At 45.1% G+C, this 27,168-nt stretch overlaps 1 protein-coding gene across 7 annotated transcripts in view; it reads left to right on the top strand.

Moving 5' to 3' along the window:
• Positions 1-27,168, top strand: part of JADE1 (jade family PHD finger 1) — a 66,937-nt gene that overhangs the window by 23,633 nt on the left and 16,136 nt on the right. For 6 of the 7 annotated variants that reach the window (XM_025385550.1, XM_025385551.1, XM_025385556.1 and 3 more), the window contains exons 3-8: positions 9,550-9,635; positions 13,298-13,455; positions 15,821-16,008; positions 19,519-19,730; positions 23,072-23,239; positions 25,041-25,157. In XM_025385550.1, coding sequence (XP_025241335.1) covers positions 9,550-9,635; positions 13,298-13,455; positions 15,821-16,008; positions 19,519-19,730; positions 23,072-23,239; positions 25,041-25,157 — 929 coding nt within the window. The remainder of the gene's footprint in view (positions 1-9,549; positions 9,636-13,297; positions 13,456-15,820; positions 16,009-19,518; positions 19,731-23,071; positions 23,240-25,040; positions 25,158-27,168) is intronic. The other variant, XM_025385558.1, reaches the window with a different exon arrangement.

Genomic DNA, 27,168 nt, shown 5'->3' on the forward strand with positions numbered 1-27,168 from the left:
TCTACTAAAAATTAGCTGCGCGTGATGCTGCACACCTGAAGTCCCAGCTGCTCTGGAGGCTGAGGCAGGAGAATCACTTGAACCCAGGAGGTGGAGGTTGCAGTGAGCCGAGATCGCAGCCCCTGTACTCCAGCCTGGCGACAGAGCGAGACTCCGTCTCAAAAAAATCTTGCTTTTAGAGTCAGAATTAGTCAGAAGACTGCTTGATGAATTACCTCCACATAAAGATAATGCCCAATAAAAGCGTAAGAGCCCTATTTAAATATTTTTCTCCGCGTTGAGCATCAGGTGTATGCTCACTCTGTCTGCTCTCGTCACTGCCTCTCTTCCTCCTTGGGAGAGCTGGGTTAGAAAACTTTCTCCTGGATGTTCTCTCAGATTTAGAGCCTTCTCTTTTCTGGACCAGCATTGTTCCATAGGATGAGAATGTCCTAACATAGTGCAACCGAGGAGCTGAATTTTAAACCTTTGCTAATTTTAATGAATTAAAAAATTTGAAGACACGTGGCTAGTGTCTACTGTATTGGACAGTGTAGTTCTGGACCCTGGCTTAGTTTAGTCCCTCTCAGTTGTCCAGAGGCTCCTAGTAGCCCAGAAGGCCCCATATTAGTCAGCTTAGGATGCTACAGAAAAGTACCACAGCCTGAGTAGTTTAAAGCAACAGAAATTTGTTTTCTTACAGTTCTGGAGACTAGAAGTCCAAGGTGCTGGCAGGTGTGGTCTCTTCTGAGGCCTCTTGTGGTTTGTAGATGGCCGCCTTCTTACTGTGTTCTTACTTGGCCTTTCCTCTGCACAGGCATCCCTGGTGTGCCTCGGTGTGACTAAATTGGATTACGGCCCTCCCTAATAGCCTAGCCTCATTTTAACTCAGTCACCCCTTTCAGGGCCCTGTCTCCAAATTATAGTCATATTCTGAGATCGGAGGTTAGGACTTCAAAGTACACATTTGGGGATGGGGGGTACAATTCAGCCCATAAAAGCCCTAGAAGACCAAATATTTCTTTTTTTTTTTTTTTTTAGACGGAGTTCTCGCTCTGTCGCCCAGGATGGAGTGCAGTGGCACGATCTTGGCACACTGCAAGCTCTGCCTCCTGGGTTCATGCCATTCTGCTGCCTCAGCCTCCGAGTGACTGGGACTACAGGCGCCTGCCACCACACATGGCTACTTTTTTGTATTTTTCAGTAGAGACAGGGTTTCACCATCTTAGCCAGGATGGTCTTGATCTCCTGACCTCGAGATCCGCCTGCCTTGGCCTCCCAAAGTGTCGGGATTACAGGCGTGAGCCACCGCGACCGGCCAAATATTTCATCTAAAATATATATGTTCAGGACAGATACGGTGGCTCATGACTGTAATCCTGACACTTAGGGAGGCTGAGCTGGGAGGATTGCTTGAGCCCAGGAATTGGAGACCAGCCTGGGCAACAAAGCGAGAACGCATCTCTGTTAAAAAAAAAAAATTCCACCTAGAATTCTGGTTAGAAATGAAGGAAGAAGAGAGTGTTCACAGTCCCAACCAAAAGTGTGTGTGTCAAGTCACAAGTCTGTACTGGCCTCTGTCAAGAAGCTGGGCGTGGAGAATTAAGGTAAATATAGGTTACCAAAGGGTTAGCCTAGGCTTAAACATGGAAATCTGGTGGTGGAGGAGAGGAATGATAGTTGCTAGTAGAAGGTTGATCGTCCTTTTGTCATACAGCTGGTTCAATATAAAGTATATGTTGATGCTTTATGGCCATGCTGTCTGTCCACGCTCAATGATTTGATAAGGTGGATGATGGTAGTGGTAAACACAGAGTTCTCATTAAGAACTTCTGGAATGCCAGGCTTATAAAAAGATGCACATGCTCATTTCCATGGAACACACCCCTTTCCATCCCGTCTGAAGGCAGCCGGTTCACAGTGTAGGCCTTTGCCACCAACCCACTCATTTGCATTGGAGCCTTCCTTTTGTATATAACTGGGTGGCCAGCGTCAGGGGGGCATGCCTTCTGTCCCTGCATTCAGGTCCACAAAATGAGCCCTACCTGGGTTAACTACCCATACCCTGCCTGCCTTCAGCCGGGCCTGTGCATTTGGAAAGTTCTGCTTACAAGAAGGACAGGGTCTATGCAGTGGCCACACCTCAGCCTCTCCAGCCTGCAGGCCTGACAGAATTTTGGCAGCACTTCCCAGCCCAGTGCAGACCATGTCCAAGTGAAGGAGAGGCAGCTGCAGACGTCAGCATGGGGCTGCAGCACCAGCCACAGCCATGGCTGGGACTTGCTGGCCTCTGGTCTGGAGCCCTTTGCCTTGTTTTCTGGCCTGTTCCAGAGGAATACCAGTGTGGTATTTACAGTTGGGGAGGGACAGGCATTTTCTGTGCCAGGTGCAAGCCCTTACACAACTGCAGTCATAGTTGAAGCCTTTCTCCAGGTGCCCTGGAGGTCCAGCCCTGCAGTTGGATGGAGTAATGTTGGGGTGTTTGCAGGCAGCGTCTGAAGTTGCTGGGCTTCTGGTACTGGGTGGCTCAGCCAGTCTCTGAAGTTACACATTGCGCCAGAGTGTGGCCAAGGTAAACCCTTAATTTTCTACTTTCCAGCCCAGGATCCTGTCGTTAGGAATTTGGCAAATGTGGGAATGGGGTCCACTAACTACTTTAAGTACAGTTGACCCTTGAACAACTCCCCCCACCCTGCAAATCAGAATTCTTTGTATAACATTTGGCTCCCAAAAACTTAACTACTAATAGCCTACTGTTGACCGGAAGCCTTACTAATAAAATAAATAAATATATTTTATATGTCATATGTATTATATACTGTATTTTTACAATAAGGTAAGCTAGAGAGAATATTAAGAACATCATAAAGAAGAGAAAAAATATATATGTGTGTATGTATATATATATAAAATATACTATTCAGTGAGTAAAAGTAGATCATCATGAAAATCTTCATCCTCGTCTTCATGTTGAGTAGGTAGAAGAGGAGAAGGAGGAAGAGAAGGCATTGGTCTTGCTGTCTTAGGGGTGGCAGAAAGAAAATTCTCGCGTAAGTGAACCGGGCAGTTAAAACCCGTGTTGTTCAAGAATCAACTATTTTTCTAAAACCTAAAGGACATTTCATTTTATCTTCAGTAAACTTGTGGAGGCTAATTAAGACATCAAGTATCCTTGTTTTTATCAGGAATTATATATTGTTGGTTATCTCAGGCCAATAGTAGCTAGCTCTGATCAACACTGGTTTTTTTTTTTTTTTTTGAGATGGAGTCTTGCTCTGTTGCCCAGGCTGGAGTACAGTGGCGTGATCTCAGCTCACTGCAACCTCCACCTCCCAGGTTCAAGTGATTTTCCTGCATCAGCCTCCTGAGTATGATCAGCATCTTTATATATATGTAGCAAATGGTGTTTTTGTCGATTTTGGTTGTTTTTAAATTTGGTGTCTCTCAAAAGTCCAAAGGGAGATTGGTCTCATTCCTTCCTTCACACAGAAAGAGAGCAGTGTGCTGATACTGTTAAGATTTTCCTAACGTTGTAGAGCAGGGCTTCTTGTTCTTGTCTGACTTCCTTTAAGTTTCAGAGATTTGTTGACTTTCTGTGGGAAGAAGGCCTGGAGCCAGGCTCCGTGTGGGCCCTCTCTGGTCTCCCTGCTTCTACACCTGGGCTAGGGTGAAGTGCTGTGTCTCCCCACCTATCAGAGCCAGGCTCTGCCCCATCACCTGTGATAAGGAATGGGCAGAAAGGAAGCCAACTGAAATTTAAAATTAGTAATTTTCCCACTGACTTGTACTTGGACCTCAGCAGAAATGGTGGGTGAGTGTCAAATGTTTGTGTGTCAGTTGGTTGAAGGCCTAAGTATATTTAAGTATGTTGAAACATTTATAGGCCAGTTCTTTGAATGTATGTATGATGCCTTTGTTTGTTGGAAGTAGAAGTGAGTTGGGCTGTAGAGCTGGGCTATGTTGGGGTAAAAAACTATGGTAGGTATAGGGTCAGCCCCTGATCTAAATGACAGTTATATCAGATGCTTGTCCTCTATCATGCAGCTAAAGCAAATAGTAACTGGATTAAATTTGCCTAATTTGAGATGAGAGTTAACACAGCCTTGCTTTACTCAATACAAGGCTAGCTTGGCTTTTAAGTAACTTGTAGGTGCATTTGTCAGGTCTGTGTGCCCTTGATGTGACACCAAACTGCTGGACTCGATACTTGCCAGTTTTAAGCATCTTACTTTGTTAAGCTGGTTTAACACCTCTAAAGACAGATACCAGCATATTATTTAGTGTCCAGAGCAGTGACTGAGACAGGAGGGCTACCGTTTGATCAGTGGCAAGGTTCTTTCATAGTTTGCATTTTGTAGTGCAGCGAACACGAAGACTGCCATTCATTCTAATTTCTGAACCTTTTGTGCATGGCACAACATGAGAAGCTTACCACACACTAGCTACCAAATGTGGAAGGTGTGTGCAATATGTGTTAGATTTACTCCTGAGGTTTTCCTTATTTTAGATCTAGGGCAAGACAACATGGCTATTTTTAATATTTCAAAGGGAAGTGAGTGTTGGAGATGTCTGTATAATAGGACCGGAAAGAACGTTATGCCCGGGCAGGGTCCATGTTCACGGTGCTACGATCTATGAGCCTTTTATAACTTTATATTAACCCAAAGGATTCTGTTTTAATGGAAGTTGGGGATATTAAAAACAAGACAAAATGTTTTTCCCCACTCAGTCTTTCCCGTGTTTAACATGAGGTAATGTAACATAGAATTGTTCTTAACTGAACAGTGTATGTCAAGAATTTTAAGTCATTTAAATTTGTCAGTAAAGTGAACTTTAGGTAATAATTTTACCTTGTGAATGGCAGTAAAATACTTTTAGACATTATTAGCAGATTTTTAGAGTTCCCAACTCCTTTCCTGAAAGCGAAAAGAAAATAAGACAAAATTTTATTCGTCATATGCTTAAATTAGTTTGTCATTAAATATCAGCACTCTGGAAACAAACAAAATGCAAACCAACCCAGCGTAATCTTACGCAGTTTTTAACAATAGCAAGCACACTGTTTTTAATGTTTTGCTGTAGCATAAATCACTGACTCCTGGTCTTTTCAGTATTTAAAATACTCTAATTTCTGGTTTAACCCCACTGTCCTACCCCTAGTATTTTCCAGGTGTTTATAAATTTTGTTTTAATTAAAAGGGAGTGTTAATTATTTTGGTTTTAATAATATTCTGGTAGCTTCCTGACTGCCTGGGAGTGTCTGAGGAGAGCCTGGCTATAGAGTGGTGTTGGTGTAGCAATGTCAAGACACTCCCTTTGAGTCTCTAGCCTGTAGCCTTCCATGAATGTTTCTGTAGATGTAGGTGCATTCCAAGCAGGAAACAGTGGCTCCACAAATCTATCTTTAAATGTATTATTGCTTTATTTTCCTTGAGCTCAAAAGTATATCTTCTATTAGGTGAAACAGGAGTAAATTCTTAGTGCCTGCCACCTTGAGTTCATGGGTTACAGTGATGGTTAGAGCATGATTGATTGTCCTCAACAATGACTCTTAAAAAAAATTATCTACTTTTCAGAGAAATACTGAGAATCTGCTGTGTGCACAGCACTGACTGACTTAGTTATGCTCTATGTTGCAAATTCTGTTGTCTTATACCAGTGGCTCTTGATAGATTAACTTTTTGATACAATAAGAAAATGAGAAGGAATAGATCACAAGTGCTCCTGGACATGGAAGGCAGAGCAGTTCCCTTGGGTTCACAACCCCCTCTTTGGTTCATCAGCAAAGTCTAGGTTAAATTTATACAGACCACTTGTGTGAAGTAAAATAGAATTTTTTTCTCCTTACTATTAATGGATGGTATCTCAGTGATAAATGTTTAATAGCTTTATTGAGAAATAATTGACATACAGTGAGCCTCTGAGCCTCATATATTTAAATTGTGTACTTTGATACGTTTTGACATGTTTACACCCATGAAATCATTGAAATCAAGATAATCCTTCCCTCCCACTTTTCTCTAGTCTTCCACTGATCTGTCACTGTAGATTAGTTTGCATTTCTAGAGTTGTATGTAAATGGAATAATACAGTATGGACTCTTGTTTTTGGTCTGGCTTCTTTCAGGAGAATTACTCATGAAATCATTGAAATCAAGATAATCCTTCCCTCCCACTTTTCTCTAGTCTTCCATTGATCTACTTTCTGTCACTGTAGATTAGTTTGCATTTCTAGAGTTGTATGTAAATGGAATAATACAGTATGGACTCGTTTTTCATCTGGCTTCTTTCACTCAGGAGAATTACTTCAGCATTCATTCATGTTTGCATGTATCAGTAGCTCATTCCTTTTTATTACTGCTGGGTGGTATTCCACTCTATGGATATATACATATACATATACCAGAGTTTTTTCATTCACAGTCTGTTGGTGGATGTTTAGGTTGTTTCTGATTTTTGGCTTTTCTAAATAAGCTGCTAAGATCATTCCTTATGCCAGTGATAATTTAAATTTAGTTTCTTTATCAGTTTTTCCCTGTCTGCAAAGTGCGTTTAATAGGATTAATTTCGCTTTTCCTCCTGTATTGTATCAACACTAGGTAAATTAAGAGGAAAAGGAACAGACTATTTTTGGGTGGACTAGAGTTTCTCTTGGTTATTACTATTGGATACCAAGTATGTAGCATCTTTGTATCTCTGTCTTTAAAAGCAAATATGGCGTAGACAGCAGTTTTCAGGATTTATAAAAGCAGTCCTAGGAAAAGCTTTCAAATGAGTGTCATTATTTGGGTTGTGTTCTATGCCAGCAAAGCTGCAAGCTTCCTGGGAACCTTGGAAACTACTTGGGAGGGATCCTGACAGATCCTCAAGAAGAGACAAGAGGGTCAGAAAACCTGAGAGTGAACAAATTTGTTGTTTCTGCTTTAACTCTGAAAGTATTTGACTCTGGAGACCCTCTTCTCCCAAGTTCATGTTAATTTTTAAAGTATAGCAATGGAGTGATTATCTAAATTTCTGGCTTCGTTCCTTATCATTTATAACCTTTTCCATAGTAATTCAAAGCAGAGGAGGATCATCCCTTTTTGTTCTGCTTTTCTTTCCTTCCCCAAACCTTCTGGGAATTCCATCCGGACACTGCGTATGCTTTTCCTCCTCTCTTCTTTCAGGCTGTGGACCAGCTGGAGGATGGCCTCCAGGACAAGAGGGAGAGAGGCCTCTTTATAGACCCTAGGAGCCACCCAGCCACCTTCATCTCCAGGTTCCTAACTTGGCATCTGTCTTCTTTCTTTCCAGTAATAACCAGATTTAGAACTTCTGCAGGTTGGGCTCACCCCAGTGTGCCCAGAATATTTCTTTCGGTGTGGGAGTGAAATATTCTTGTTCATTTAGAGTCTAAAGAGGCACACTTAGTATTTATTTAAAGAATAATTTTCTAAAACATTTACTGAAATGCCATGGGGCCACCAGCGGGAGGTCCAGTTCTGCTGATTCTGCTGGCGGAACAGCAGTCAGTCAGTTGACCTAGTAATGAGCCTCAGAACTGGTGCTCAAGAGTAGTGCCGACGTTGTCCCTGTCAGGGAAGTGTGGCAATCCCATTTGGTCTTGGTCATTGCAAATCTGATGATAGGCTTATGTGCAGAATCTATTTCTTAAGGTCCCCAAGGTTTTAAGGGTGCTTTGATTCTCTGTTCCTGTCTCTGGAATCTGTAGAGATAAGAGCTTCCTGTCTGAGTGACAAATGATTTCACTGGAAGAATGGCAGCTAACCTTAACCTTTGGCTTTTATTTTTCTGGATTTTGTTAATTTTTGGAAAATGGTACAGTACGTATTCAGAATTGGGGTGATGATTATTAAAAATAGGAGGTGGAGGTGAATTATCAGAAAGTTGGACAAATACTACATGTGGGTGTTAGGGCTGTTTCAGATCTCTGGCAGCAGTACGGCACCCACAAGTGGAAGGTTTTGCACTTAAGTTGTCTTTGTAACAAATTAACAGGAGGCAGAGGCAGAGATGGAGAAAAGGGACTGGAATTATTGGGAAGTTGAATTGACCCAGCCATTGATTGTGTCCTGAGTGAGAGGAGTCTAGGATGACTCTTAGATTTCTGATGTCAAGTAGAAATGGTGGTAATAGACATCAAAGTAGGAATGTAAGAGGTAGAACAGGTTTGGGTAAAATGTTGAGCCCAGTTTTTATAATGCTGAGTTGACAGATAGATAGAAGGAATACCTTAGGGTTGATGTCTTATGTGAAGGTGAAAATGGATCTGGAGCTTGGAAGGGAGGTTAGTCTGGGAATGTAGGTCTGGCAGGTTCCTCTGGGTGTGCTGGGTAAGACTGTGGACATGGGTGAGCGCCCCCTGGGGAGAACATTTGGAGCAAGAAAAGAACAAAGAGTTCAGGAGAAACCCATGTTGATGGGATGCATGGAGAGGAGGAGCCCACAGAGTGGAAAGAGAATTGCCACTGAGGCTGAGGGAGTATTTCAGACAGGATGGAGTTGCTGGTGCTGAGAAGTGTCAGGGCAGACACGAGCTCAGGCTTGGCAGCAGTTGGGAGATCCTGTTAGGTAGCAGTTAGGTACCGTGTTATGGGGGAGGCCAGATGATAGGTGTAGACCCCCTTTGTAAGAAAGGCAGAGAACAGAGCCAATTGGCATTTTTTGGGAAAGTGGAGCAAATTTTAGGGGTTATTTGGCAGTTGGCCCCTTAGTCTTCACTAAGTTTGTTTACCTACCATCCTCCCTACTTACGGCACTATACTACCTACTTCGTCTACCCCATAGGCCTGAGGTTCCCTGTCTAGGGATTGCTAAGTTTTTATGCCTTGTCGAGTCAAACCTTTTTTTAAAAAAGTGTTTTAGAAAGCTTCCTGAAAACTCAGTAAGATGTTTTTCTTTTCTTTTGTTTTCTTTTTTCTTTTCTTTTTTTTTTTTGACGGAGTTTTGCTCTGTCTCCCAGGCTGGAGTGCGGTGATGCAATCTTGGCTCGCTGCAGCCTCCGCCTCCTAGGTTCAAGCAATTCTCCTGCCTCGGCTTGCCGAGAAGGTGGGATTACAGGTGCCTGCCACCATACGAAGATAATTTTTGTATTTTTAGTAGAGGTGGGGTTTCTCTAAGTTGGCCAGGCTGGTCTTGAACTCCTGACCTCAGGTGGTCCACCTACCTTGGCCTTCCATAGTATTGGGATTACAGGCGTGAGCCACCACCCCTGGCCTGTTATTTTTTCAATTTGTATTTAGCAGCATGAGACTTTGAACCTCTTCAGTGCAGGCTTATGGGTGAAGACTACACCTGCATGGTATTCTTAAAAGTCCTTTCTCCTTTTGGGTGCGGTCCTTGATATAGCATCCCTGCACAGAATGAGCACATTAGGCCTGCTTATGAGAAATGAGAGTTAAATAACTGATGGAAGTGGAAGAGCTCTGTGAATGCCAAGAGGGCATCACAGGTGGTCTCATGGTGCAGTGCTGAGGTGAGCCTGGGATGAGTTTGGGTAAGAAAACCCCTAAGAACACTCAGTAACTCCTGCAGTTTCTAATGGTTCTTATTTGGATGTTTGTTTCTTTAGGCCTGTCAACTACTTGGTCCCAGAATTCCCGATCCCAGCATAGGAGAAGTTCCTGCTCCAGACATGAAGATCGCAAGCCTTCGGAGGTACTTCTTGACTGCTTGCCTGACCGTGCATGAATATATGTTGCCCCATATACCTAATTGAGTGGTGTCTATTTGTGCAGTCCTGGGCAAAGTATTCAAATCCTTGTGCCTCAGTTTCCAAATCTGTAAGATGGGGAGAACACAAGTGTCTACCTCATAGGATTGTTGTGAGGATTAAGTGGGTTAATACACATAGGCTAATACATGCAAAGCGTGTGAATAGTTGCTGACACATAAAAAGTGCTCAGTAAGTGTTATTATTATTCATTACATTTTTTTTTTCCTTTCCTGTTGTACCATCTCTGGATCCCAATAACTTTTCCTCTGGCCAGGAGATCAGCGGGTTCAGCTGCTGCTAAGTCACTGCCAGCCTCAAGTTAGTTTTAGCCATGAATTTGTGGCTTATTTGGCAACAACCCAATGTAACTGCGGGAGTTTTGTTTTAGGGATTATGCTGAAGGTTTTCCCCCCTCTTTCTCAATTTCTTTCTCATCTTATGTTTCCTCTGCTCCCAAACTTTTGTTATCTGTGTATCTAAAGTTGCTTTTAGGTGCATTTCTTTCTGCTGGTATTTGTTTAGGGGCCCTTATAAGGCCTGAGGTCTGTTTATTCTAAAGACCTTTGACAGACTTTAAATCATTGAAGAAAAAGCATTTTATTTTATCACAGTTTTCAAGTGAGAAGATTATAGGAAGAGTTTCTTTGGTTGAGTGCTTTGCTTTGTGCTGCTTCTCATGGGATGAGTTCACAGACAGCCTTATGCTGTAATGGCAGTGCAGAGGCAGTTATTCCACAGAGGCAGATACTCCTCAGAGGAACTTTCCAGGCTCTAATAGGGAACGTCAGAAGGCTGCCCTGTTGTGGAGTGGAGAAGTTATTTGGTTGTGGAACAGCTTCCTCCATGAGGAAGTAGTTTACATCCTTTAGAATTGTGGAAAACCATCCCAGGAGGCACTTTAGCATGAGATCAGATGTGCTTGGGAAGGTAGCTACTTCCTCCCCTTACTTTATTTCAGGCCTTTTTTCCTTTGAACCTTTAATGCTCTCTTCCTTTTCTTTGCCCAGGAGCGTCTCTGCTGCTCTTTATTTCTTAATTCCTTGTGCTGTGTCCATAACCCCCAAAATACCTTTCTGATGTTCACACTAAACTCCTGTTACTTCAGCACAGGAATACAAGGGGGACTGAGGAGCTGTGACCTGGTGTGACGGAGGCTGGTGCCCAGTGGTGGAGTTCGAAACCTGCTTCTAGCACTGACACCAAGCATTGAGGAGGGGGCCCAGCAGCACAGGTCGCTGTGCTGGCTTTGTCCCAGCCCCACATTTTGGTCCAGATGTTTTTCTCAACCCTGAGTCCAAACTATATGTAAGGCACTAACATACTCTACTAGAGACTCCAGAGTTGACGTCCATTTGAGGGTGTTTGTTTCAGTTCTTGACCGAGTCTTTGAGCAAAGGAATAGCAGGCTGCCTTTTTTCATTTCACTGCTTCAGTTTGATTTTTCTTTCTTTTTTGGCAAACTCCTTTGTTTTCCATTTATACCACTTTGTTGGAATATGTTTTTACCTGATCGGCTTCTTGAAGATATAGGCCCATCTCTTAGGTTTTAAAGTACTTTTCTCTTGGGGGCCAGGGAGTTGGTGTCCACTGGGCTGGGCACCTGTTTCAGCGGCTCTGTGCTTGAAGGGAAGGATCCTGGTATTACATGTGATTTTTGTGGGAGGTGCATGGCCTAGTTCTTGCTTGTTAATAGGTCTTTAGAAATGAGGAGTGGCATACTGGGGAATAGTCCGTATTGAAAATGGCAGGCAGGAGAAATGGCCTCTTTATTCAGACACTGCCTCAGAGTTTATAATGGTGAAGTTTATTAAAGTGATCACCAGCCTGAAAAGCCACCAGAAAAAACAAATACGGACCTATTAGCAGGCGTATGTGTGAACTGTGTTTAGTAGCACAAGAAAGAACTCCCTGTCCTGAGAAAAGAGAGTTCAGCATTGTGACTTGTGTAAACAGACAGGACGGCTTACAGATGCAAGCTTGCTCGATGCCAAACACAACTTTGGGCTGGTCCTGATGCCAAGGTCAGAGCTTTCTTATGCAGCCTTAGACACCAGTGGGCCAAGGACGAGGCTTGAGAGGGAGCCAGCTGTGCAGCCCTGACTGGGAGGCAGTGTTGCGCTCCACCTCAGGGGCAGGCCTCATTGACCAAGGATGAATGCCAGGGGTCCAGGAGTCTGCAGTGGCATAGGCACCGGGAGGGCTGCCTTTCCTGCGGTTTCCTTCATTTGGCCTGTGGTAAGGAATTGGGGAGCTCTCTTTGTAGAGGGGCACTGTTGGGTCTGCCTGTTTTTGGCAGAGTGGGAAGAGGGTAGTGACTTTCTCTGTTTCCTTTCCCCACAAATAACTCTTCCCAGGTAGAATTTATGCCAGGTGAAGGTGTGCAAACATGTTCTTTGCAGGCCCATCAACCAAGTGGCCTGTGGTTGCTTCTCTTCCAGATTTTTCTAGGCCAGCCCGGACCTTGACCTCACCAGCTGCCATACCATAAACCCTGGTGCCCTGGGAGGCAGGGCCTGGGTGGGGGCAGTCTCATTATAGAAGATGAGTCCCTGGCCAGGAGCATGGCTCATGCTCGTAATCCCAGCACACTGGGAGGCCGAGGCAGGTGGATCACTTGAGGTCAGGAGTTTGAGACCAGCCTGGCCAACATGATGAAACCCTGTTTCTACTAAAAACACAAAAATTAGCTGGGCATGGTGGCACGCACCTGTAATCTCAGCTACTCAGGGGTGCTGAGGCAGGAGGATAGCTTGAACCCGGGAGGCAGAGGTTGCAGTGAGCCAAGATTGTGTCACTGAACTCCAGCCTGGGGGACAGACAAGATTCCATCTCAAAAAAAACCCAAAAACCAAAAAACAAAAAAAGCACAGGAGATGAGTCCCTGGTGGTTCTGGGTTTTGGCTTGAAGAAGTTGTTACATGGTTAGTGGAGTTATATTTCTTTTTTTTTTTTTTTTGAGACGGAGTCTCGCTCTGTCGCCCAGGCTGGAGTGCAGTGGCCGGATCTCAGCTCACTGCAAGCTCCACCTCCTAGGTTTACGCCATTCTCCTGCCTCAGCCTCTAGAGTAGCTGGGACTACAGGCGCCCACCACCTTGCCCGGCTAGTTTTTTTGTATTTTTAGTAGAGACGGGGTTTCACCGTGTTAGCCAGGATGGTCTCGATCTCCTGACCTCGTGATCCGCCCGTCTCGGCCTCCCAAAGTGCTGGGATTACAGGCTTGAGCCACCGCGCCCGGCCTAGTGCAGTTGTATTTCTAGAGCACCCTTGAGTGCAGTATCTCCCTTCAGAGATTTCCAGGTACATGTTTTCAGCAGCCCTTTTGGTGAACTGAGAGACATTTTTCAGAGATTTTTTTGTTGAAGTTGTTGTGGACACTATGGACTGAGGCAGTGAGAGGACAGGGTTCCCTCAGCACTGCCACCCCCCATGCCTGAGTGAGGTAAAAGGCGTGTCAGGCAAAGGTTTTCTGTAATAGGTCAGGCTTGTTCTATGTTGATACAGTGACCTTGTTACATGGCAGCTCCATGGTTACATTGCAGCTGCCAGCACTCTGAATAAGAATGCAAATATCAAATGTCAGTGTCCCTTTCTCTTCCTTTCCAGGTGTTTAGGACAGACCTGATCACTGCCATGAAGTTGCATGACTCCTACCAGCTGAATCCGGATGAGTACTATGTGTTGGCAGATCCCTGGAGACAGGAATGGGAAAAAGGGGTCCAGGTGCCCGTGAGCCCGGGGACCATCCCTCAGCCTGTGGCCAGGTAGAGATGCCCTGAGGGCAGAAGCCTCTCCACCCACCCTCGCTCTTCTTCCCTGACAGCAGGCATCTGAGAGGAGACAATTTCTGAGTTAGCAATAAAATATCATGAGGCCTCAAGTGGAAATAGAAATGTAGGAGCAGCACACTTCAGGCATACAGGGTAGTGGTTTTGAGGGCCATGAGCCTCCATACTTAACATTACAGCCACCACTGTGGGGAGGTGCTGCTGTCTTATGAGAGGAAGGCAAATTCCAAGACATCCTGGGAAGTGATGGGCTGGGGGAGGAAAATTTGGGTGTTCACATGTCTTCATCCTCTTTTCCTGCCCTCCATGTTCACTCTGGAGAGTGACTCTCCTGGAGAGAAGTGTGTAGTTGCCTCCGCCTTTGGAGGAGGACAGGTGTGAGGAGACCAGACCTGCCAGTTAGGGTTTGTGGAGAGGGGAGTTTTGGAGGGATTTATTTTGACTGGTCACATTGTTCTCAGGGTGTGTTCTCTGAATTTACTGACTTTAAAGATCCCTCAGGGCTGAGTCCCTGCCGACTCTCCCCACAATCAGGTTGCAGCTGTTTACTCATTTCCTCACTGCCCTGCTTCGTGCCACCTGGAGAGTCCTCTTAGGAGGGAGGATTGAGTGCCCTCTGTGCTCACCTGGCACCTGGCTTCTCGGCCATCATCAGTTGGCTGCTGCTTTGTGAAACAGTGTCTTTCTCCACGCTGAGTCATGACTGAACTTGCTTCCTGGCCGTCACCCACTTTGTGTCTCTTGTTTTGGGCACTTAACATGATCAAATTTGAGTTGTCATTTTGGGATCTCTGGGGCGTCTATCCAGTGGTAACATATGCCCCTGTCTTACTCAGGCTTAGGTGACCAATCAGAAGTGCCAGGATGGCCCCCACAGGCTAGAATCGGGACCTGTGGAATGGAGCGGTCACGGGGCTCTGCGGGGCAGACCAGGTATCTGCCTCAGAGCCTGTGTCTGAGATGTAGCACCACCTGATTCAGCACTGGCAGCCCCAGCCTAGGAGTCACTTGCTGAATGCTTCACTTTCAGTGGGGAGCCAGGACAGAAGTGAGCATTAATACAGCTTGTGGAAGTTTTCAGTTGGATCCCTGCTCTTGGTTGAGTAGGAGAAATGAATCCCTTCAGTTTGTCCATCTCAGCGTTATGTAGATAAAATCACTCCCATAATATAAGGGTGATGAAGGTACTCTGACAGACTCTGGGCAGCCTGTTGACAGTAATTTAAACTGCAGAAATGCAGATGTGGAAGGACTTTGTTGAGGCCTGGGGCCTGTGATTAGGAAGATGGCCTTTTCTGGTCCAAGTCGGGAGTGATTTGCTCTTCTTGCCCATGCTGTCTTATTTTGAGTGGGGTGAGTTGGAAAGCACCACTCCAGGTTGTTAAAGGTCGGGAGAGAGTGTGTGGCAGTATCAGGAGGAGAAGAAACTTGTGCTTCTGTTTCTGGGATCATAGGTATATGTTGGGAGAGTCAGTCTGCCTCTTGGCTGGGACTCTTGATTCTTAGATTTGTTGATAATGGCCGAGGTCTAATTCCTTTTTTTGTTTGTTTGTTTTTGAGACAGTCTCACTCTGCTGCCCAGGCTGGAGTGCAATGTTGCAATCTTGGCTCACTGCAACCTCTGCCTCCTGGGTTCGAGCGATTCTCCTGCCCCAGCCTCCCAAGTAGCTGGGATTACAGGCGTGCGCCACCATACCAGGCTAATTTCTGTATTTTTAGTAGAGATGGGGTTTCACTGTGTTGGCCAGGCTGGTCTGAAACTCCTGAGGAGCAAAAAGCTCCTCAAATGATCCACCTGCCTCAGCCTCCCGAAGTGCTGAGATTACAGGCTTGGGCCACCGTGCCCAGCCCAAGGCCTAATTTTCTTTTCCCTCTCTCCAGCTTTTTTTTGTGAGGTGTCAGTGTTGGCGGGTATCTCCCTCTGGTTCTCAGAGTCTGCTGTGCCTGCCCTGCCTGTGTGGTGCCCTGGTTCTAATGGCCTCCAGCAGGGATGGGCAGGTCTGGTTAAGGGAAAGTGATTAACTCTTGAAATGTAAGGGTCAGTGTGTTTTGGTGTTGGCTGCAGGCCAGAGTGGTCAGAGGTGGTGGGCAGGGCACAGCAGTGTCCTGGGAAGCAGATTTGAAGGCTTCTACAGTGTTTTCATTCATATCTATTTCCTGTTCACAGGCTTTAACAGCTTCTAGTTAAGGTTTTATTAGCAGTGACATTCAGGTTTTCAGCCTCTAGTGATGACGTGTGGCTCTGAGGGTTGGAAGAGGAAGCGACACCTGGGGCCCTGTGGCACACTTCATTGTCTGTGACTGAAAGGGTAACCTAGCTGCCTTGTTTTTTGTTATGCAGGGTTGTGTCTGAAGAGAAATCCCTCATGTTCATCAGGCCCAAGAAGTACATTGTGTCATCAGGCTCAGAGCCTCCCGAGTTGGGCTATGTGGACATCCGGACGCTGGCTGACAGTGTGTGTCGCTATGACCTCAATGACATGGATGCTGCATGGCTGGAACTGACCAATGAAGAATTTAAGGAGATGGGTGAGAGACCATGTATTATATTATTTTATTAACCAATGATGAATAGAAACGTATTTTAGGCAGGTAGGTGAGTAGCAAAAAGCTCCTTATTGCCAGTTGAAGGCAGCTCCATCATAGCTTCAGTTAGTCAGAATCACAGCCCTGCCTTAGAGTTCAGCCTGTTTGGCTGTGTCAGATGTGCTGAGATGGATTCAGAGTGGAAGCAGGGCTCCTCGGCTTAGGCACCAGGGACTCCCATGTCCGCTCTGATCTAACTCCCCCATTCACTTACCTTAAGGAAGCTGAAGTCCAGGACTAAGTGACAAAAGGGCATGCTCCAGTTACTTGCTCTAGTGTTTTTTTTTTCTGCGACACCATTCAGATTCCTTCTTCAGCTGTGGATTGCTGCTTCTCTAAATGAACACTTTTCCAGGCATGCTCCCCATTTCCAAGCACATCACATGTGTTTTAACTTGAGTGATTTTCCTTATGTCATGCTGCAAACCTGGAGTTCTTTTTCCCTCCTGTTTGTCTCTGTCCTGGCTTTCCTTCAGTGAAACCTCACATTAGCTGAGTGCCCAGCCCTTCTCAGCTTCTTTTCTGCAAGCTCATTTTAGAGTATGTAGAGGTTGGAGCTTCTGCATGTCATGTACTTGCATCTCATGGTGTTGAGACTGGGATGGTGCGTAGGTCTCATTTCACATGCCAGTCCTGATTGCTAAGGGTTGCCTTGAGCGTCTTGATGAACAAGACAATGGAGTCAAGTCTGGGCTCAGTGTGAAAAACTATGAGGATTAATTAGCTTTTGTACTGTAGGTACATGGTGGGGAAGTGGTGGCAAGGGCTGTGTATTGTAATCTAGGACATAGTAAATAATCACAAGATCAGCTGGGCGCATTGGCTCATGCCTGTAATCCCAGCACTTTGGGAGGCCGAGGTGGGCAGATCACCTGAGGTCAGGAGTTCAAGACCAGCCTGGCAAACATGGTGAAACCCCATCTCTACTAAAAATACAAGAATTAGCTGGGTGTGGTGGTCCCAGCCATTCAGGAGGCTGAGGCAGCAGAATCACTTGAGCCCGGGGAGGCGGAGCTTGCATTGAGCTGAGATCGTGCCACTGCACTCCAGCCTGGGCAACAGAGCCAGACTCCCTCTCAAAAAAAAAAAAAAAAAAAAAAATTCACAAGATCTTTGGTCGTGGTGAATTTCACAGCCTTGAAAGGGCCAAGATCTTTTCTTTTGTGTCTTTCCAGGGAACCTAGCATAGAGTGTGGCTTGCAGTAGATGCTTGTCCTGCCATTAGGCTCACCATCCTGTTGAATGGGAGTGACATTGTAGACTGAGCTGAGCATCGTGTTATTTTCTACTTACTCAGTTACTCAGGTGTTTTTTTGTTTTTTTTTTGAGACAGAGTCTCGCTCTGTCGCCCAGGCTGGAGTGCAGTGGCCAGATCTCAGCTCACTGCAAGCTCCGCCTCCTGGGTTTATGCCATTCTCCTGCCTCAGCCTCTAGAGTAGCTGGGACTACAGGCGCCCGCCACCTCTCCTGGCTAGTTTTTTGTATATTTTAGTAGAGACGGGGTTTCACCGTGTTAGCCAGGATGGTCTCGATCTCCTGACCTCGTGATCCACCCGTCTCAGCCTCCCAAAGTGCTGGGATTACAGGCTTGAGCCACCGTGCCCGGCCTACTCAGGTGTTTTTATAGACAAAATAGATTTCCTTCTTCTTGGTCCTGCTTTAGGTATTAATGGCCAAAACATTAGCAGGCCACAAGGTGGTTTTATGGCATGTGTTCAGGAGTTCTCAGAGATCTTTTGGAACTGGATACTAAATTTTAGCTTCAAAGATACACAGTTTCTGCTTTGTTGTAAGCACATTATAAAGACCAGTGTAATGCACTTGAGTGGAATCTAGGTGTCCTGTGTGAAGTCAGAGGACTCAGCCCAAAGACTCTTGGCATTTATGAATGGTTTAAATAATAAGAACTGGGCTAATCCATATTTGAAGATACTGTTGAATACATTGGCAGGATTAATTTTGTAATTTTTTTGTTTTTTTTTTTTTTGAGACAGAGTCTTACTCTGTCTTACTCTGTCTTACTCTGTCACTGCAAGCTCCGCCTCCCAGGTTCACGACATTCTCCTGCCTCAGCCTCCCAAGTAGCTGGGACTACAGGTGCCCGCCACCACGCCTGGCTAATTTATTTTTGTATTTTTAGTAGAGAAGGGGTTTCACCGTGTTAGCCAGGATGGTCTCGAACTCCTGACTTCGTGATCTGCCTGCCTCAGCCTCCCAAAGTGCTGGGATTACAGGGGTGACCCACTGCACCTGGCCTAATTTTGTAATTTTATAACATAAATGGAACACATGCTTAAAGATGTTTGTCTTAGCTGTTACTGATCTTTTTTTTTTCTTTGTTTTTTTGAGATGAAATCTCACTCTGTGGCCCAGGCTGGAGTGCAGGGGTGCAATCTTGGCTCACTGCAACCTCCACCTCTTGAGCTCAAGTGATTCTCCTGCCCCGGCCTCCCAAGTAGCTGGGATTATTGGCACCTACCACCATGCCTGGCTAATTTTTGTATTTTTAGTAGAGAGGATTTCACCCTATTGGCCAGGCTGGTCTTGAACTCCTGACCTCAAATGATCTACCTGCCTCGGCCTCCCAAAGTACTGGGATTATAGATGTGAGCCACTGTACCTGGTGTTTCAGTCTTTTTTTGCATTTGGTTAACTATGTTTTTCAACTTTGTAGAAGTCAGAGTATGAGGACGGATAAATCATTAAAAAATATTAGAGTATCCAAAGTGTAATCTGTTTTGAGAGAACTGTTTTACCTACCAAGAAAGGCAAATGTTAAAAAACATCCAAACCATATCTGAGGTCATGGTTTTGAAGTCCCTTACGTGTTAGTTGTTATGTCTAATGAGTATAATGAAATGTCGTATTCAACAATGTATGTATTTAATATCCTTGAATCCTTTTAAAATTTACCTTTTGCTTTCCCATTTACTACACTGCATCTTTACTACCTGACCACAAGAACATAACAGTTTCCTGGAAGACTCTCCCCTTTGAAAATTGTTTCTTAGAAGGATCTGATAAGGATTTAATAAAAAATTTTGGGGCCCTCAGGGATGGATGCATCAATGGGTTGATTGATTGATTGAGACAGGGTCTTGTGTCACTCAGGCCAGATCACAGTAGCACAGTCATGGCTCACTATAGCCCCAACCTCCTGGGCTCAAGCAGTTCTTCCACCGCAGGCTCTTGAGTAGTTGGGACTACAGGTGTGTGCCACCACACTTGGCTAATTTTCATATTTTTTGTAGAGATGGGGTTCCACTATGTTGCCCAGGCTGACCTTGAGCTCCTGGGCTCAGGTGTGAGCCACTGCACCTGGCCAGTGATGGATTTATCAGACTATTGTTTATTCATTGTACATTTTTTTTAAGTATAAATAAACCAGAACTATTTTGTAATATTTATTAATACGGATTTATTAAAATGGGTTTGTGGCATTTTTAACTTCAGGAATGCCTGAACTAGATGAATACACCATGGAGAGGGTCCTAGAGGAATTTGAGCAGCGATGCTACGACAATATGAATCATGCCATAGAGACTGAGGAAGGCCTGGGGATCGAATATGACGAAGATGTTGTCTGTGATGTCTGCCAGTCCCCTGATGGTGAGGACGGCAATGAGATGGTGTTCTGTGACAAATGCAACATCTGTGTGCACCAGGTATGTGGGGCAGGGAGGCCAGAACGAAGAAACCTGGGACATGAGCCTGTCTGCTGTGGGAGTGTATGCCTGGAGTCCAGGATTATTCCTCTGAATGGGGTCTGTTTTTCTACAATTTAAAGAAATGTGCCCTATAGACTTTCTTTTTCCCTGGTAGGTTCTTACAGTGATTGAAATATATCCTCTGCTTTTGCAGCCAGAAGGATAGCACCCTCTGTGGAAATCGTCTTTCTTCACATAGTGTTTTATTCTTATCCATAGAAGTCAAGTTTATTTAAAAAGAATGTATGAGCCCCCTCTGTCGTACTGTAACACCTAAGTTTAGGTATTAAGAACACTGAGAAAACAAACCTTTGAAAAGGTGGTTAGTGTGCTGTATTAGTGTCTTACAGCTGCCCTGTGTAACAGAAAAATCACTACAGACTGTGTGTGCTTAAAACAACAAAAATGTATTGTCTTGTGGTTCTGGAGACTAGAAGTCCAGAATTGAGGTGGTGGCAGTGCTGTGCTTCCTCTGAAACATGCAGTTCCTTGCCTCTTCGTAGCTTATAGTGATTTGGGCAATCTTGGGCATTCCTTGGCTTGCGGCTGCCTTCGTCATCGTGTGTGTTCTCCCTGTGTCTCTGTCTTCACATGGCGGTCTTCTTCTTAATTTTTTGAGATGGAGTTTCATTCTGTCACCCAGGCTGGAGTGCAGTGGTCCTGGCTCAATCTCTGCCCCCCAGGTTCAAGTGATTCTCCCGCCTCAGCCTCCCGAGTAGCTGGGACTGCAGGAGTGTGCCACCACACCCGGCTAATTACTTTTTTGTATTTTTAGTAGAGATGGGGTTCACTGTGTTGGCCAGGCTGGTCTCGATCTCCTGACCTTGTGATCCGCCCACCTTGGCCTCCCAAAGTGCTGGGATTACAGGTGTGAGCCACCGTGCCCGGCCCACATGGCAGTCTTCTTAGAAGGGCACCAGTCGTATTGGACTAGGGACCCACCCTACTTCACAGTGAGCTCATCTTAAATAATTACATCTGCAATGACTATTTCTAAAGAAGGTCACATTTTTAGATATTTGGAGTTAGGACTTCAGTGTGTCTTTTCGAGGACACACTTTGCCTGTCGTGTTTGTGAACATGTGTTAGAGTATAAGCTGAGCTGTTAAAGGAGAGGAAAGCAGCCCCTTTTCTTGAAGGCGATTTCCTGCCTTAAAAAAGAGGACAGTAGGTTTTGGTGGTTGCTTGCTTAGATTTCAGGAGGATGGGCGTTCGGTAACTTAAAAAGTTTATGACAGTCTCAGTGCCTCTTTTCTTTTTTATTTAGTTTTTAATGCAGTAATGAAGAAATTTGGATTTGGGCGGGGACATGTGCCCACGTATATTCTTAGGATTTAAAAGGCTATCCTGAAGTACTTTCTTTGAATTCACCTATTGATGCTGAGATTTAAAGCACACTTAAAAGAAAGACTTGTATGGAATAGGTGCTTGGTGACTTCTTGGGAAGAAGAAGCACGTTTGCTCCATGAAGTTCTTGATTACCCTTTGCTTCATAATTTGTGACCTCTTAGGCTTTCTCTCTGTCTGAAGGCCTCCCCAGCTGTGGCCCAGTCCTGGTTCTTTGACAGGGAGATCTGCGACTCCTGCGACTCCTGCTTCAGTCATCGCCGTCTGTTGCTCTGGATCTCACACTGTCTGGGAAATCTCCTTACAGTAGTGAGAATTCCTGTGGTGGCTTTGTTCTGTGACATGAGCACCCTGGTGACCAGTTGATTTTTGGTTGCTGGTGCTTCTTGTATTTACTTGGCTGACTTCTCAATCTTTTTCTTGTCTTAACTTGCTATTTTTTTTCCCCATGAAAAATTTTTTTGAAAAAAAGCGTTCTGCTTGAAAACTGGTCAACCCCTGTTTTATCGGTGAGTTAACTGATGTCAGGGCAGGGTTGTGCAAGCTCTCACAGCGGGCGTGTGGCAGAGTTGTAACTTAAGGCTTTTGGATGCCCCCTTCTTCACCTTCTGTTCTTTCTGCCCTATCACCTTGTCTTTTTTCCTCAACATTTACTTCATTTTTCCTTTGAGAAATCCTTCATGGCTTATCTTTAAGGCATACTTTATGTAATCTCCTAAATTAGCTTAGACCTGCTTTTCCAGTAAAAAAAATTCCTTCCTTCAGTTGTGACTATAGAATATCTGATACAGACCTTTAGTATTTTGAAACCTTTATAGTGTCACTTAACTCTGTTAAAATTTTTTTTCTAGTAAGTCTGCATTGACAGTAGCTTAACGTGGCCCTGATACAGTGCTCCGAGGCTTCCATCTGAAGTGTGACTTTTCTTTGCTTAACTCTCATCCTTGTGGTTTCCTCTTTGCATCGTCGTGGGTATTCAGATTGCACAGTGGCTGTGTTTTTTCTGTCTGAAGAATTAGAGCTATGCTACTGTGACTCTCGACTTCCTGACTTCCAGGTCATTTAAGGACAAAGTTCTGAACAGTTGGGGTTTTAAAGGGCTCTCTGAATATGCTCCTGGTACCATTGTGGTTTTTATTTATTCACTTACTTAACATTAACCTTTTTTGTCTTTGAACTGTCTTAATTACTTTAGTTGTAAAAGCCTTGATTTCTGTAGTTTATGCCATCTTGTGTAATTTTGCCATCTTGTACAAAACAGGCTTTGTTTTATTTTTTAATTTAAATTATTTTTTGTCTCCATTTCTGAAAGGCTGAATTTGTTTTAAATATCAGCTAAGGAGACGACATTCTCTCTGTGTAAAAGGTCTTCTTTTTCTGCCCTGTTGTGTCCACTGGGAGAGTACTGGGATCTAGTTGGTGTGGAGTTTGCTTAGCCTAGGGAGTGTGCATGCTTCTCTCCCGTTCCCATTGCCATCTCATTCAGCAGCTTTGGGAGATTCTCTCAACTGCTGTGTGCTTTTTCTCCACACTCTGTATCCCACCTCTGTCAGGAAAGTAGAGGAATAGCTTCTCTGACGGAGCCCTGTGGAGTGTTTCGAGGACTTACTGCTCAATATTTAGAAACTTGGTATGGATGGGTTTCTGCGGCAACACAGCAAAGCGGATTTCACATAAACCTTTCTGTCCTCAAGTAGTTTCCAGGACCACCCTCTGCTAAGTAAATATGTATTGTATCAGCAGAGCTGACATACCTCCTAAATGCTACTGTGAGGCTGCCTGGCATTTTTCCTAAGGGGAGAGGATTCATAGCCAGGAAGCTATGGGAGTGTCTCTACTTTGGTGGTAGTTCTGTTAAAATCTTTCTAAGTGTTTTAAAATGAATAGATATAATGGGGAAAATAATACTTTCTTTTTCTCTCTATTCCTCTGGGGTGTGCTGTGGATCACAGGCCTGTTATGGAATCCTCAAGGTACCAGAGGGAAGCTGGCTGTGCCGGACATGTGCTCTGGGGGTTCAGCCAAAATGTCTGCTGTGTCCGAAGAAGGGTGGAGCTATGAAGCCCACGCGTAGCGGAACCAAGTGGGTCCATGTCAGCTGTGCTCTATGGATCCCTGAGGTAAGTGTGGATCTTTTTTGTTGTTTTTACTGTTTTTGAGACAGTTTTACTCTGTCATCCAGGCTGGAGTGCGGTGAGCTGGATCATGGCTCAATGCATCCTTGACCTGCTGGGCTCAAGTGATCCTCCCACCTCAGCCTTTTGAGTAGCTAAGATTATAGGCATGTGCTACCAGGCCCAGCTTATTTTTTATTTTTTGTAGTGAAGGGATCTCTCTTTGTTGCCCTGGCTGGTCTCAAACTCCTGGGTTCAAGTGGTCCTCTTTCCTTGGCTTCCCAAACTGTTGGCTCATGCTTGTACTCACTGTGCCTGGTCAAGCATGGTTTTTAATAGCACCTTAGCTCAGAAGATCCTGGCTTTTAACTGGGATTCAGTGGGTGGGTGGAGAACCATGCATAAATAGGCAGCATTGTAGCTGATGAGTAAAAAGACACCTTTTAATTGCTACCTTTTTCCTTGGGGAAAAAACTGAATCTTAAGCACACTGTCATCTTGTCATGGAATGTCAATTTGTGGAAATGTTAGCTGGAAGCAGCAGTCACTTGGGACTGTAAGTTGGTGGTGGGCAAACTTCGCCTCACCCTTCCATCGCAGTGACCCTTCCCATCGCGACTCTCGCTCCCGGGAGCAGACCTGCAGCACTTAGCCAGCTGTGGCCTGGGCGTGCCATTCCCCAAGGATCAGCTGTATGTCCTGTGTGTGGCAAGCTGTACATGAGGCACCACCATGGTTAAAAAAAAACCACTCTTAGTCATACTTTGGTCATTTTTATTTAAACTCTTATTGTGCCTCAACCTTTTTTTTTTTTGAGACGGAGTCTCACTCTGTCGCCCAGGCGGGAGTGCAGTGGCACGATCTCAGCTCACTGCAAGCTCCACCTCCTGGGTTCACGCCATTCTCCTGCCTCAGCCTCCCAAGTAGCTGGGACTACAGGCGCCCGCCACCACGCCTGGCTAATTTTTTTGTATTTTTAGTAGAGACAGGGTTTCACTGTGGTCTCAATCTCCTGACCTTGTGATCCACCCGCCTCGGCCTCCCAAAGTGCTGGGATTACAGGCGTGAGCCACCGTGCCTGGCCAGCCTCAACCTTTTTAATTTCAGGTCTGGTCTAATTTATTTCTGGTAATATAATTTGCAATTCAAATTCCAGCATTTTTTGGGTGTGATTTTGGTACATTTTCCTCCCGGGGAAAATTATTTGAGGATGATTTGGATTGAGGTTTCATGATTCAGGTCTTGGTAGCACTGGGTCTTGTGGTTTGGTATTGATGGGATACAATTTGGTGATCCAGGCTGAATGCAGATAAATAGCTTATTTATCTTTGTAATTTCCCATCTTGAACGTAGTCATGTTTCGGACTGAAGAAAATGGTTTTCTTTGGCGAGAGATTAAAAACAGGTTATATTTACTTACCCTGTTGTTGACAACCTGTTTGAATATATTTAAGATGGATTTTTAGTCTTGACCGATTTGTCATGGGCTAGAGATTATAGACGGCATTGTCCTGGTACATGAGTGTTTGTCATCAGACGCTCTGGTGGAAGTGAAAACTCAGTTATCTAAGTGTTTTTCACACACAGGGATGTCTGTCAGATGGGGACTGGGCTCTGGGCTCAGTTGGCACTGGGGCTGTTCTGAGGCTTTTAAAGTAAGGGTTTGCTTTGTTCCAGGTGAGTGAGTGCCCCTTGCCACTGTCTGGTAGGAGAGATGTAGGAAAGTAATGGATCTTTTAGTTTGTGACATTCATGTTCAGCCTTTGATGACCTGTGCCACCCTGTCTTGCTATTTTCGGACCTTTAGGTGAGCATTGGCAGCCCAGAGAAGATGGAGCCCATCACCAAGGTGTCACATATTCCCAGCAGTCGGTGGGCGCTAGTGTGCAGCCTCTGCAATGAGAAGTTTGGGGCCTCTATACAGGTAATTAGCTTCCTAAGAATGGCTTCATTTTCCTTTCCTGTGTGGTGGGGAGCAAGTGAGGGAAGGCTCTATGAAGGGTTTGGAGAGGGGACTAGAATCCAGGAAGCAGGTCGAGGCTCCCAAGGGGTGACTCCATCCCCAGCTCGCACACCTTTAACTGTATCTGGTGTAACCAGAACCCAAGCTTTCACAGTCACAGGGTAGTTCAGAAGTTCCCCTGAACTGTGAGGCGGTTCTTGTCTCTCGCTACCCTCTTTCTGCCCAAAGTCTAACATCGCAGCTTCTTTCCATAGGCGAACGCCTCCTAGGAGTCTTAGTGAGAAGTTCCTTGACATGACAGTTGAGAGTTGGCCACCCTCCCACCTGCAGTCACTGAGTGTAGCTGCAGACCCTGGCCCAGCTCTGTGGTGGCCTCCTGAGATTGCAGGTTTCCGTGGTGTGTGCACAACTGTTAGTAATCAAGGGGACATGCTGATGCATTTGCATTTGGAAAAACAAAGACTCTTTGAACACAGCCTGGGTAGATGGGCATCTGTGAGGAGCTCCTGTGTACACTGTCAGCTGATTGGAACATCATCTGGATGTCTGATTCTTTATGGCCCTTCGTGTGTGTGCATGCGTGTGTGTGTGAGAGAGAGCGAGCCTGAGCGAGAGAGTGCATGCACACCTGTGTGTAAACATGTTGCCTGTCTGCTTTTGCATATCCAGGTACAGACAAGCATAGGATGTCTCGGGATAGGGGAATTAAGGAGGGAATATAGATGGCATACTGTTTTTCACGTGGTCTAAGACCCTACCTGAGGAGTTCATTTTTAGGTGTCACATTATTGACATCTTGCCAGTCAGGATTAGAGAGACCTGCAGTGCTGTGTGTGGCTGATGGGGGCCCTTCAGGCTAAGTTTGGATCTTTTGGGATGTACCAGCACAGGTCCCAGGCTCTTCTTCCTTGGTTTCCTCATTGAATTCTGGGAGCAGAGGCACTGTTTTGGGATGGCTTCTTTCTCAATGCAGAAAACACAGCAGCTCAGCACAGGCATAAGCTCCAAGAGCATGGTCATACTGTCAGCCATGGGTTTTAAAGAAATGACCTCATTCGGCAAAGTCAGTTTGTATTTTGGCTGATAAATACTTCTTTTGGGAAGGTGGTTTTAAAATTTTTTCTTTTTTCTTTTTTTGAGACAGAGTCTCACTCTGTCGCCCAGGCTGGAGTACAGTGGCATGATCTCGGCTCACTGTAGCCTCTGCCTCCCGGGTTTAAGCAATTCTCCTGCCTCAGCCTCCTGAGTAGCTGAGGCGCACACCAGCATGCCAGACCAATTCTCATTTTGTATTTTTGTATCTCATTTTGTATAAGTAGAGATGGGGTTTCACCATGTTGGCCAGGCTGGTCTCGAACTCCTGACCTCATGATCCACCCACCTTGGCCTCCCAAAGTGCTGGAATTACAGGCTTGAGCCACCGTGCCTGGCTATTTTTTAATATTCTTAACAAGCCAAGTGCTTCTACTTTTCTTCTTTATCACTTCGACTGGTATTCAAGAATCCAAAATATAACAGAAATATTTGGAGGGTGGGTCATGAGACAGCTGGTAGGATTTGGCTGGGGACCTTGAAATAGTGGAGATATTTTTGGCATGTGAATACATGACAAACGCCTCTGACCCGAGTTGGATTGGGGAAGGAAGAGGGAAGAGTGGAGCAGGAAGAGAAAAGGGCAGGGAGCTGATGTACTTAAGTTTGTGTGTGTATGCATGTGTTGAGTGTGTGTGTGAATATGCGTGTGTATGTGTGATTATGCGTATGTGTGTGAGCATGCAAATGTGAGTGCGTGTGGGGGTGTGAGTATGCGTGTGATTATGCATGTGTATGTGTGTATGCATGTGTATTTGGTTATGCATGTGTATGCTGTGAGTATGCATTAACGTGTATTTGAGTATGCATGTGAATGTATGTGTGTGTGTGAATATGCATGTGTGAGTATGCGTATGTGTGAGTGCATATGTGTGTATGC

Source organism: Theropithecus gelada, chromosome 5 (genome assembly GCF_003255815.1).
Source record: "Theropithecus gelada isolate Dixy chromosome 5, Tgel_1.0, whole genome shotgun sequence".
In the NCBI taxonomy this organism is placed as follows: Eukaryota; Metazoa; Chordata; class Mammalia; order Primates; family Cercopithecidae; genus Theropithecus; species Theropithecus gelada.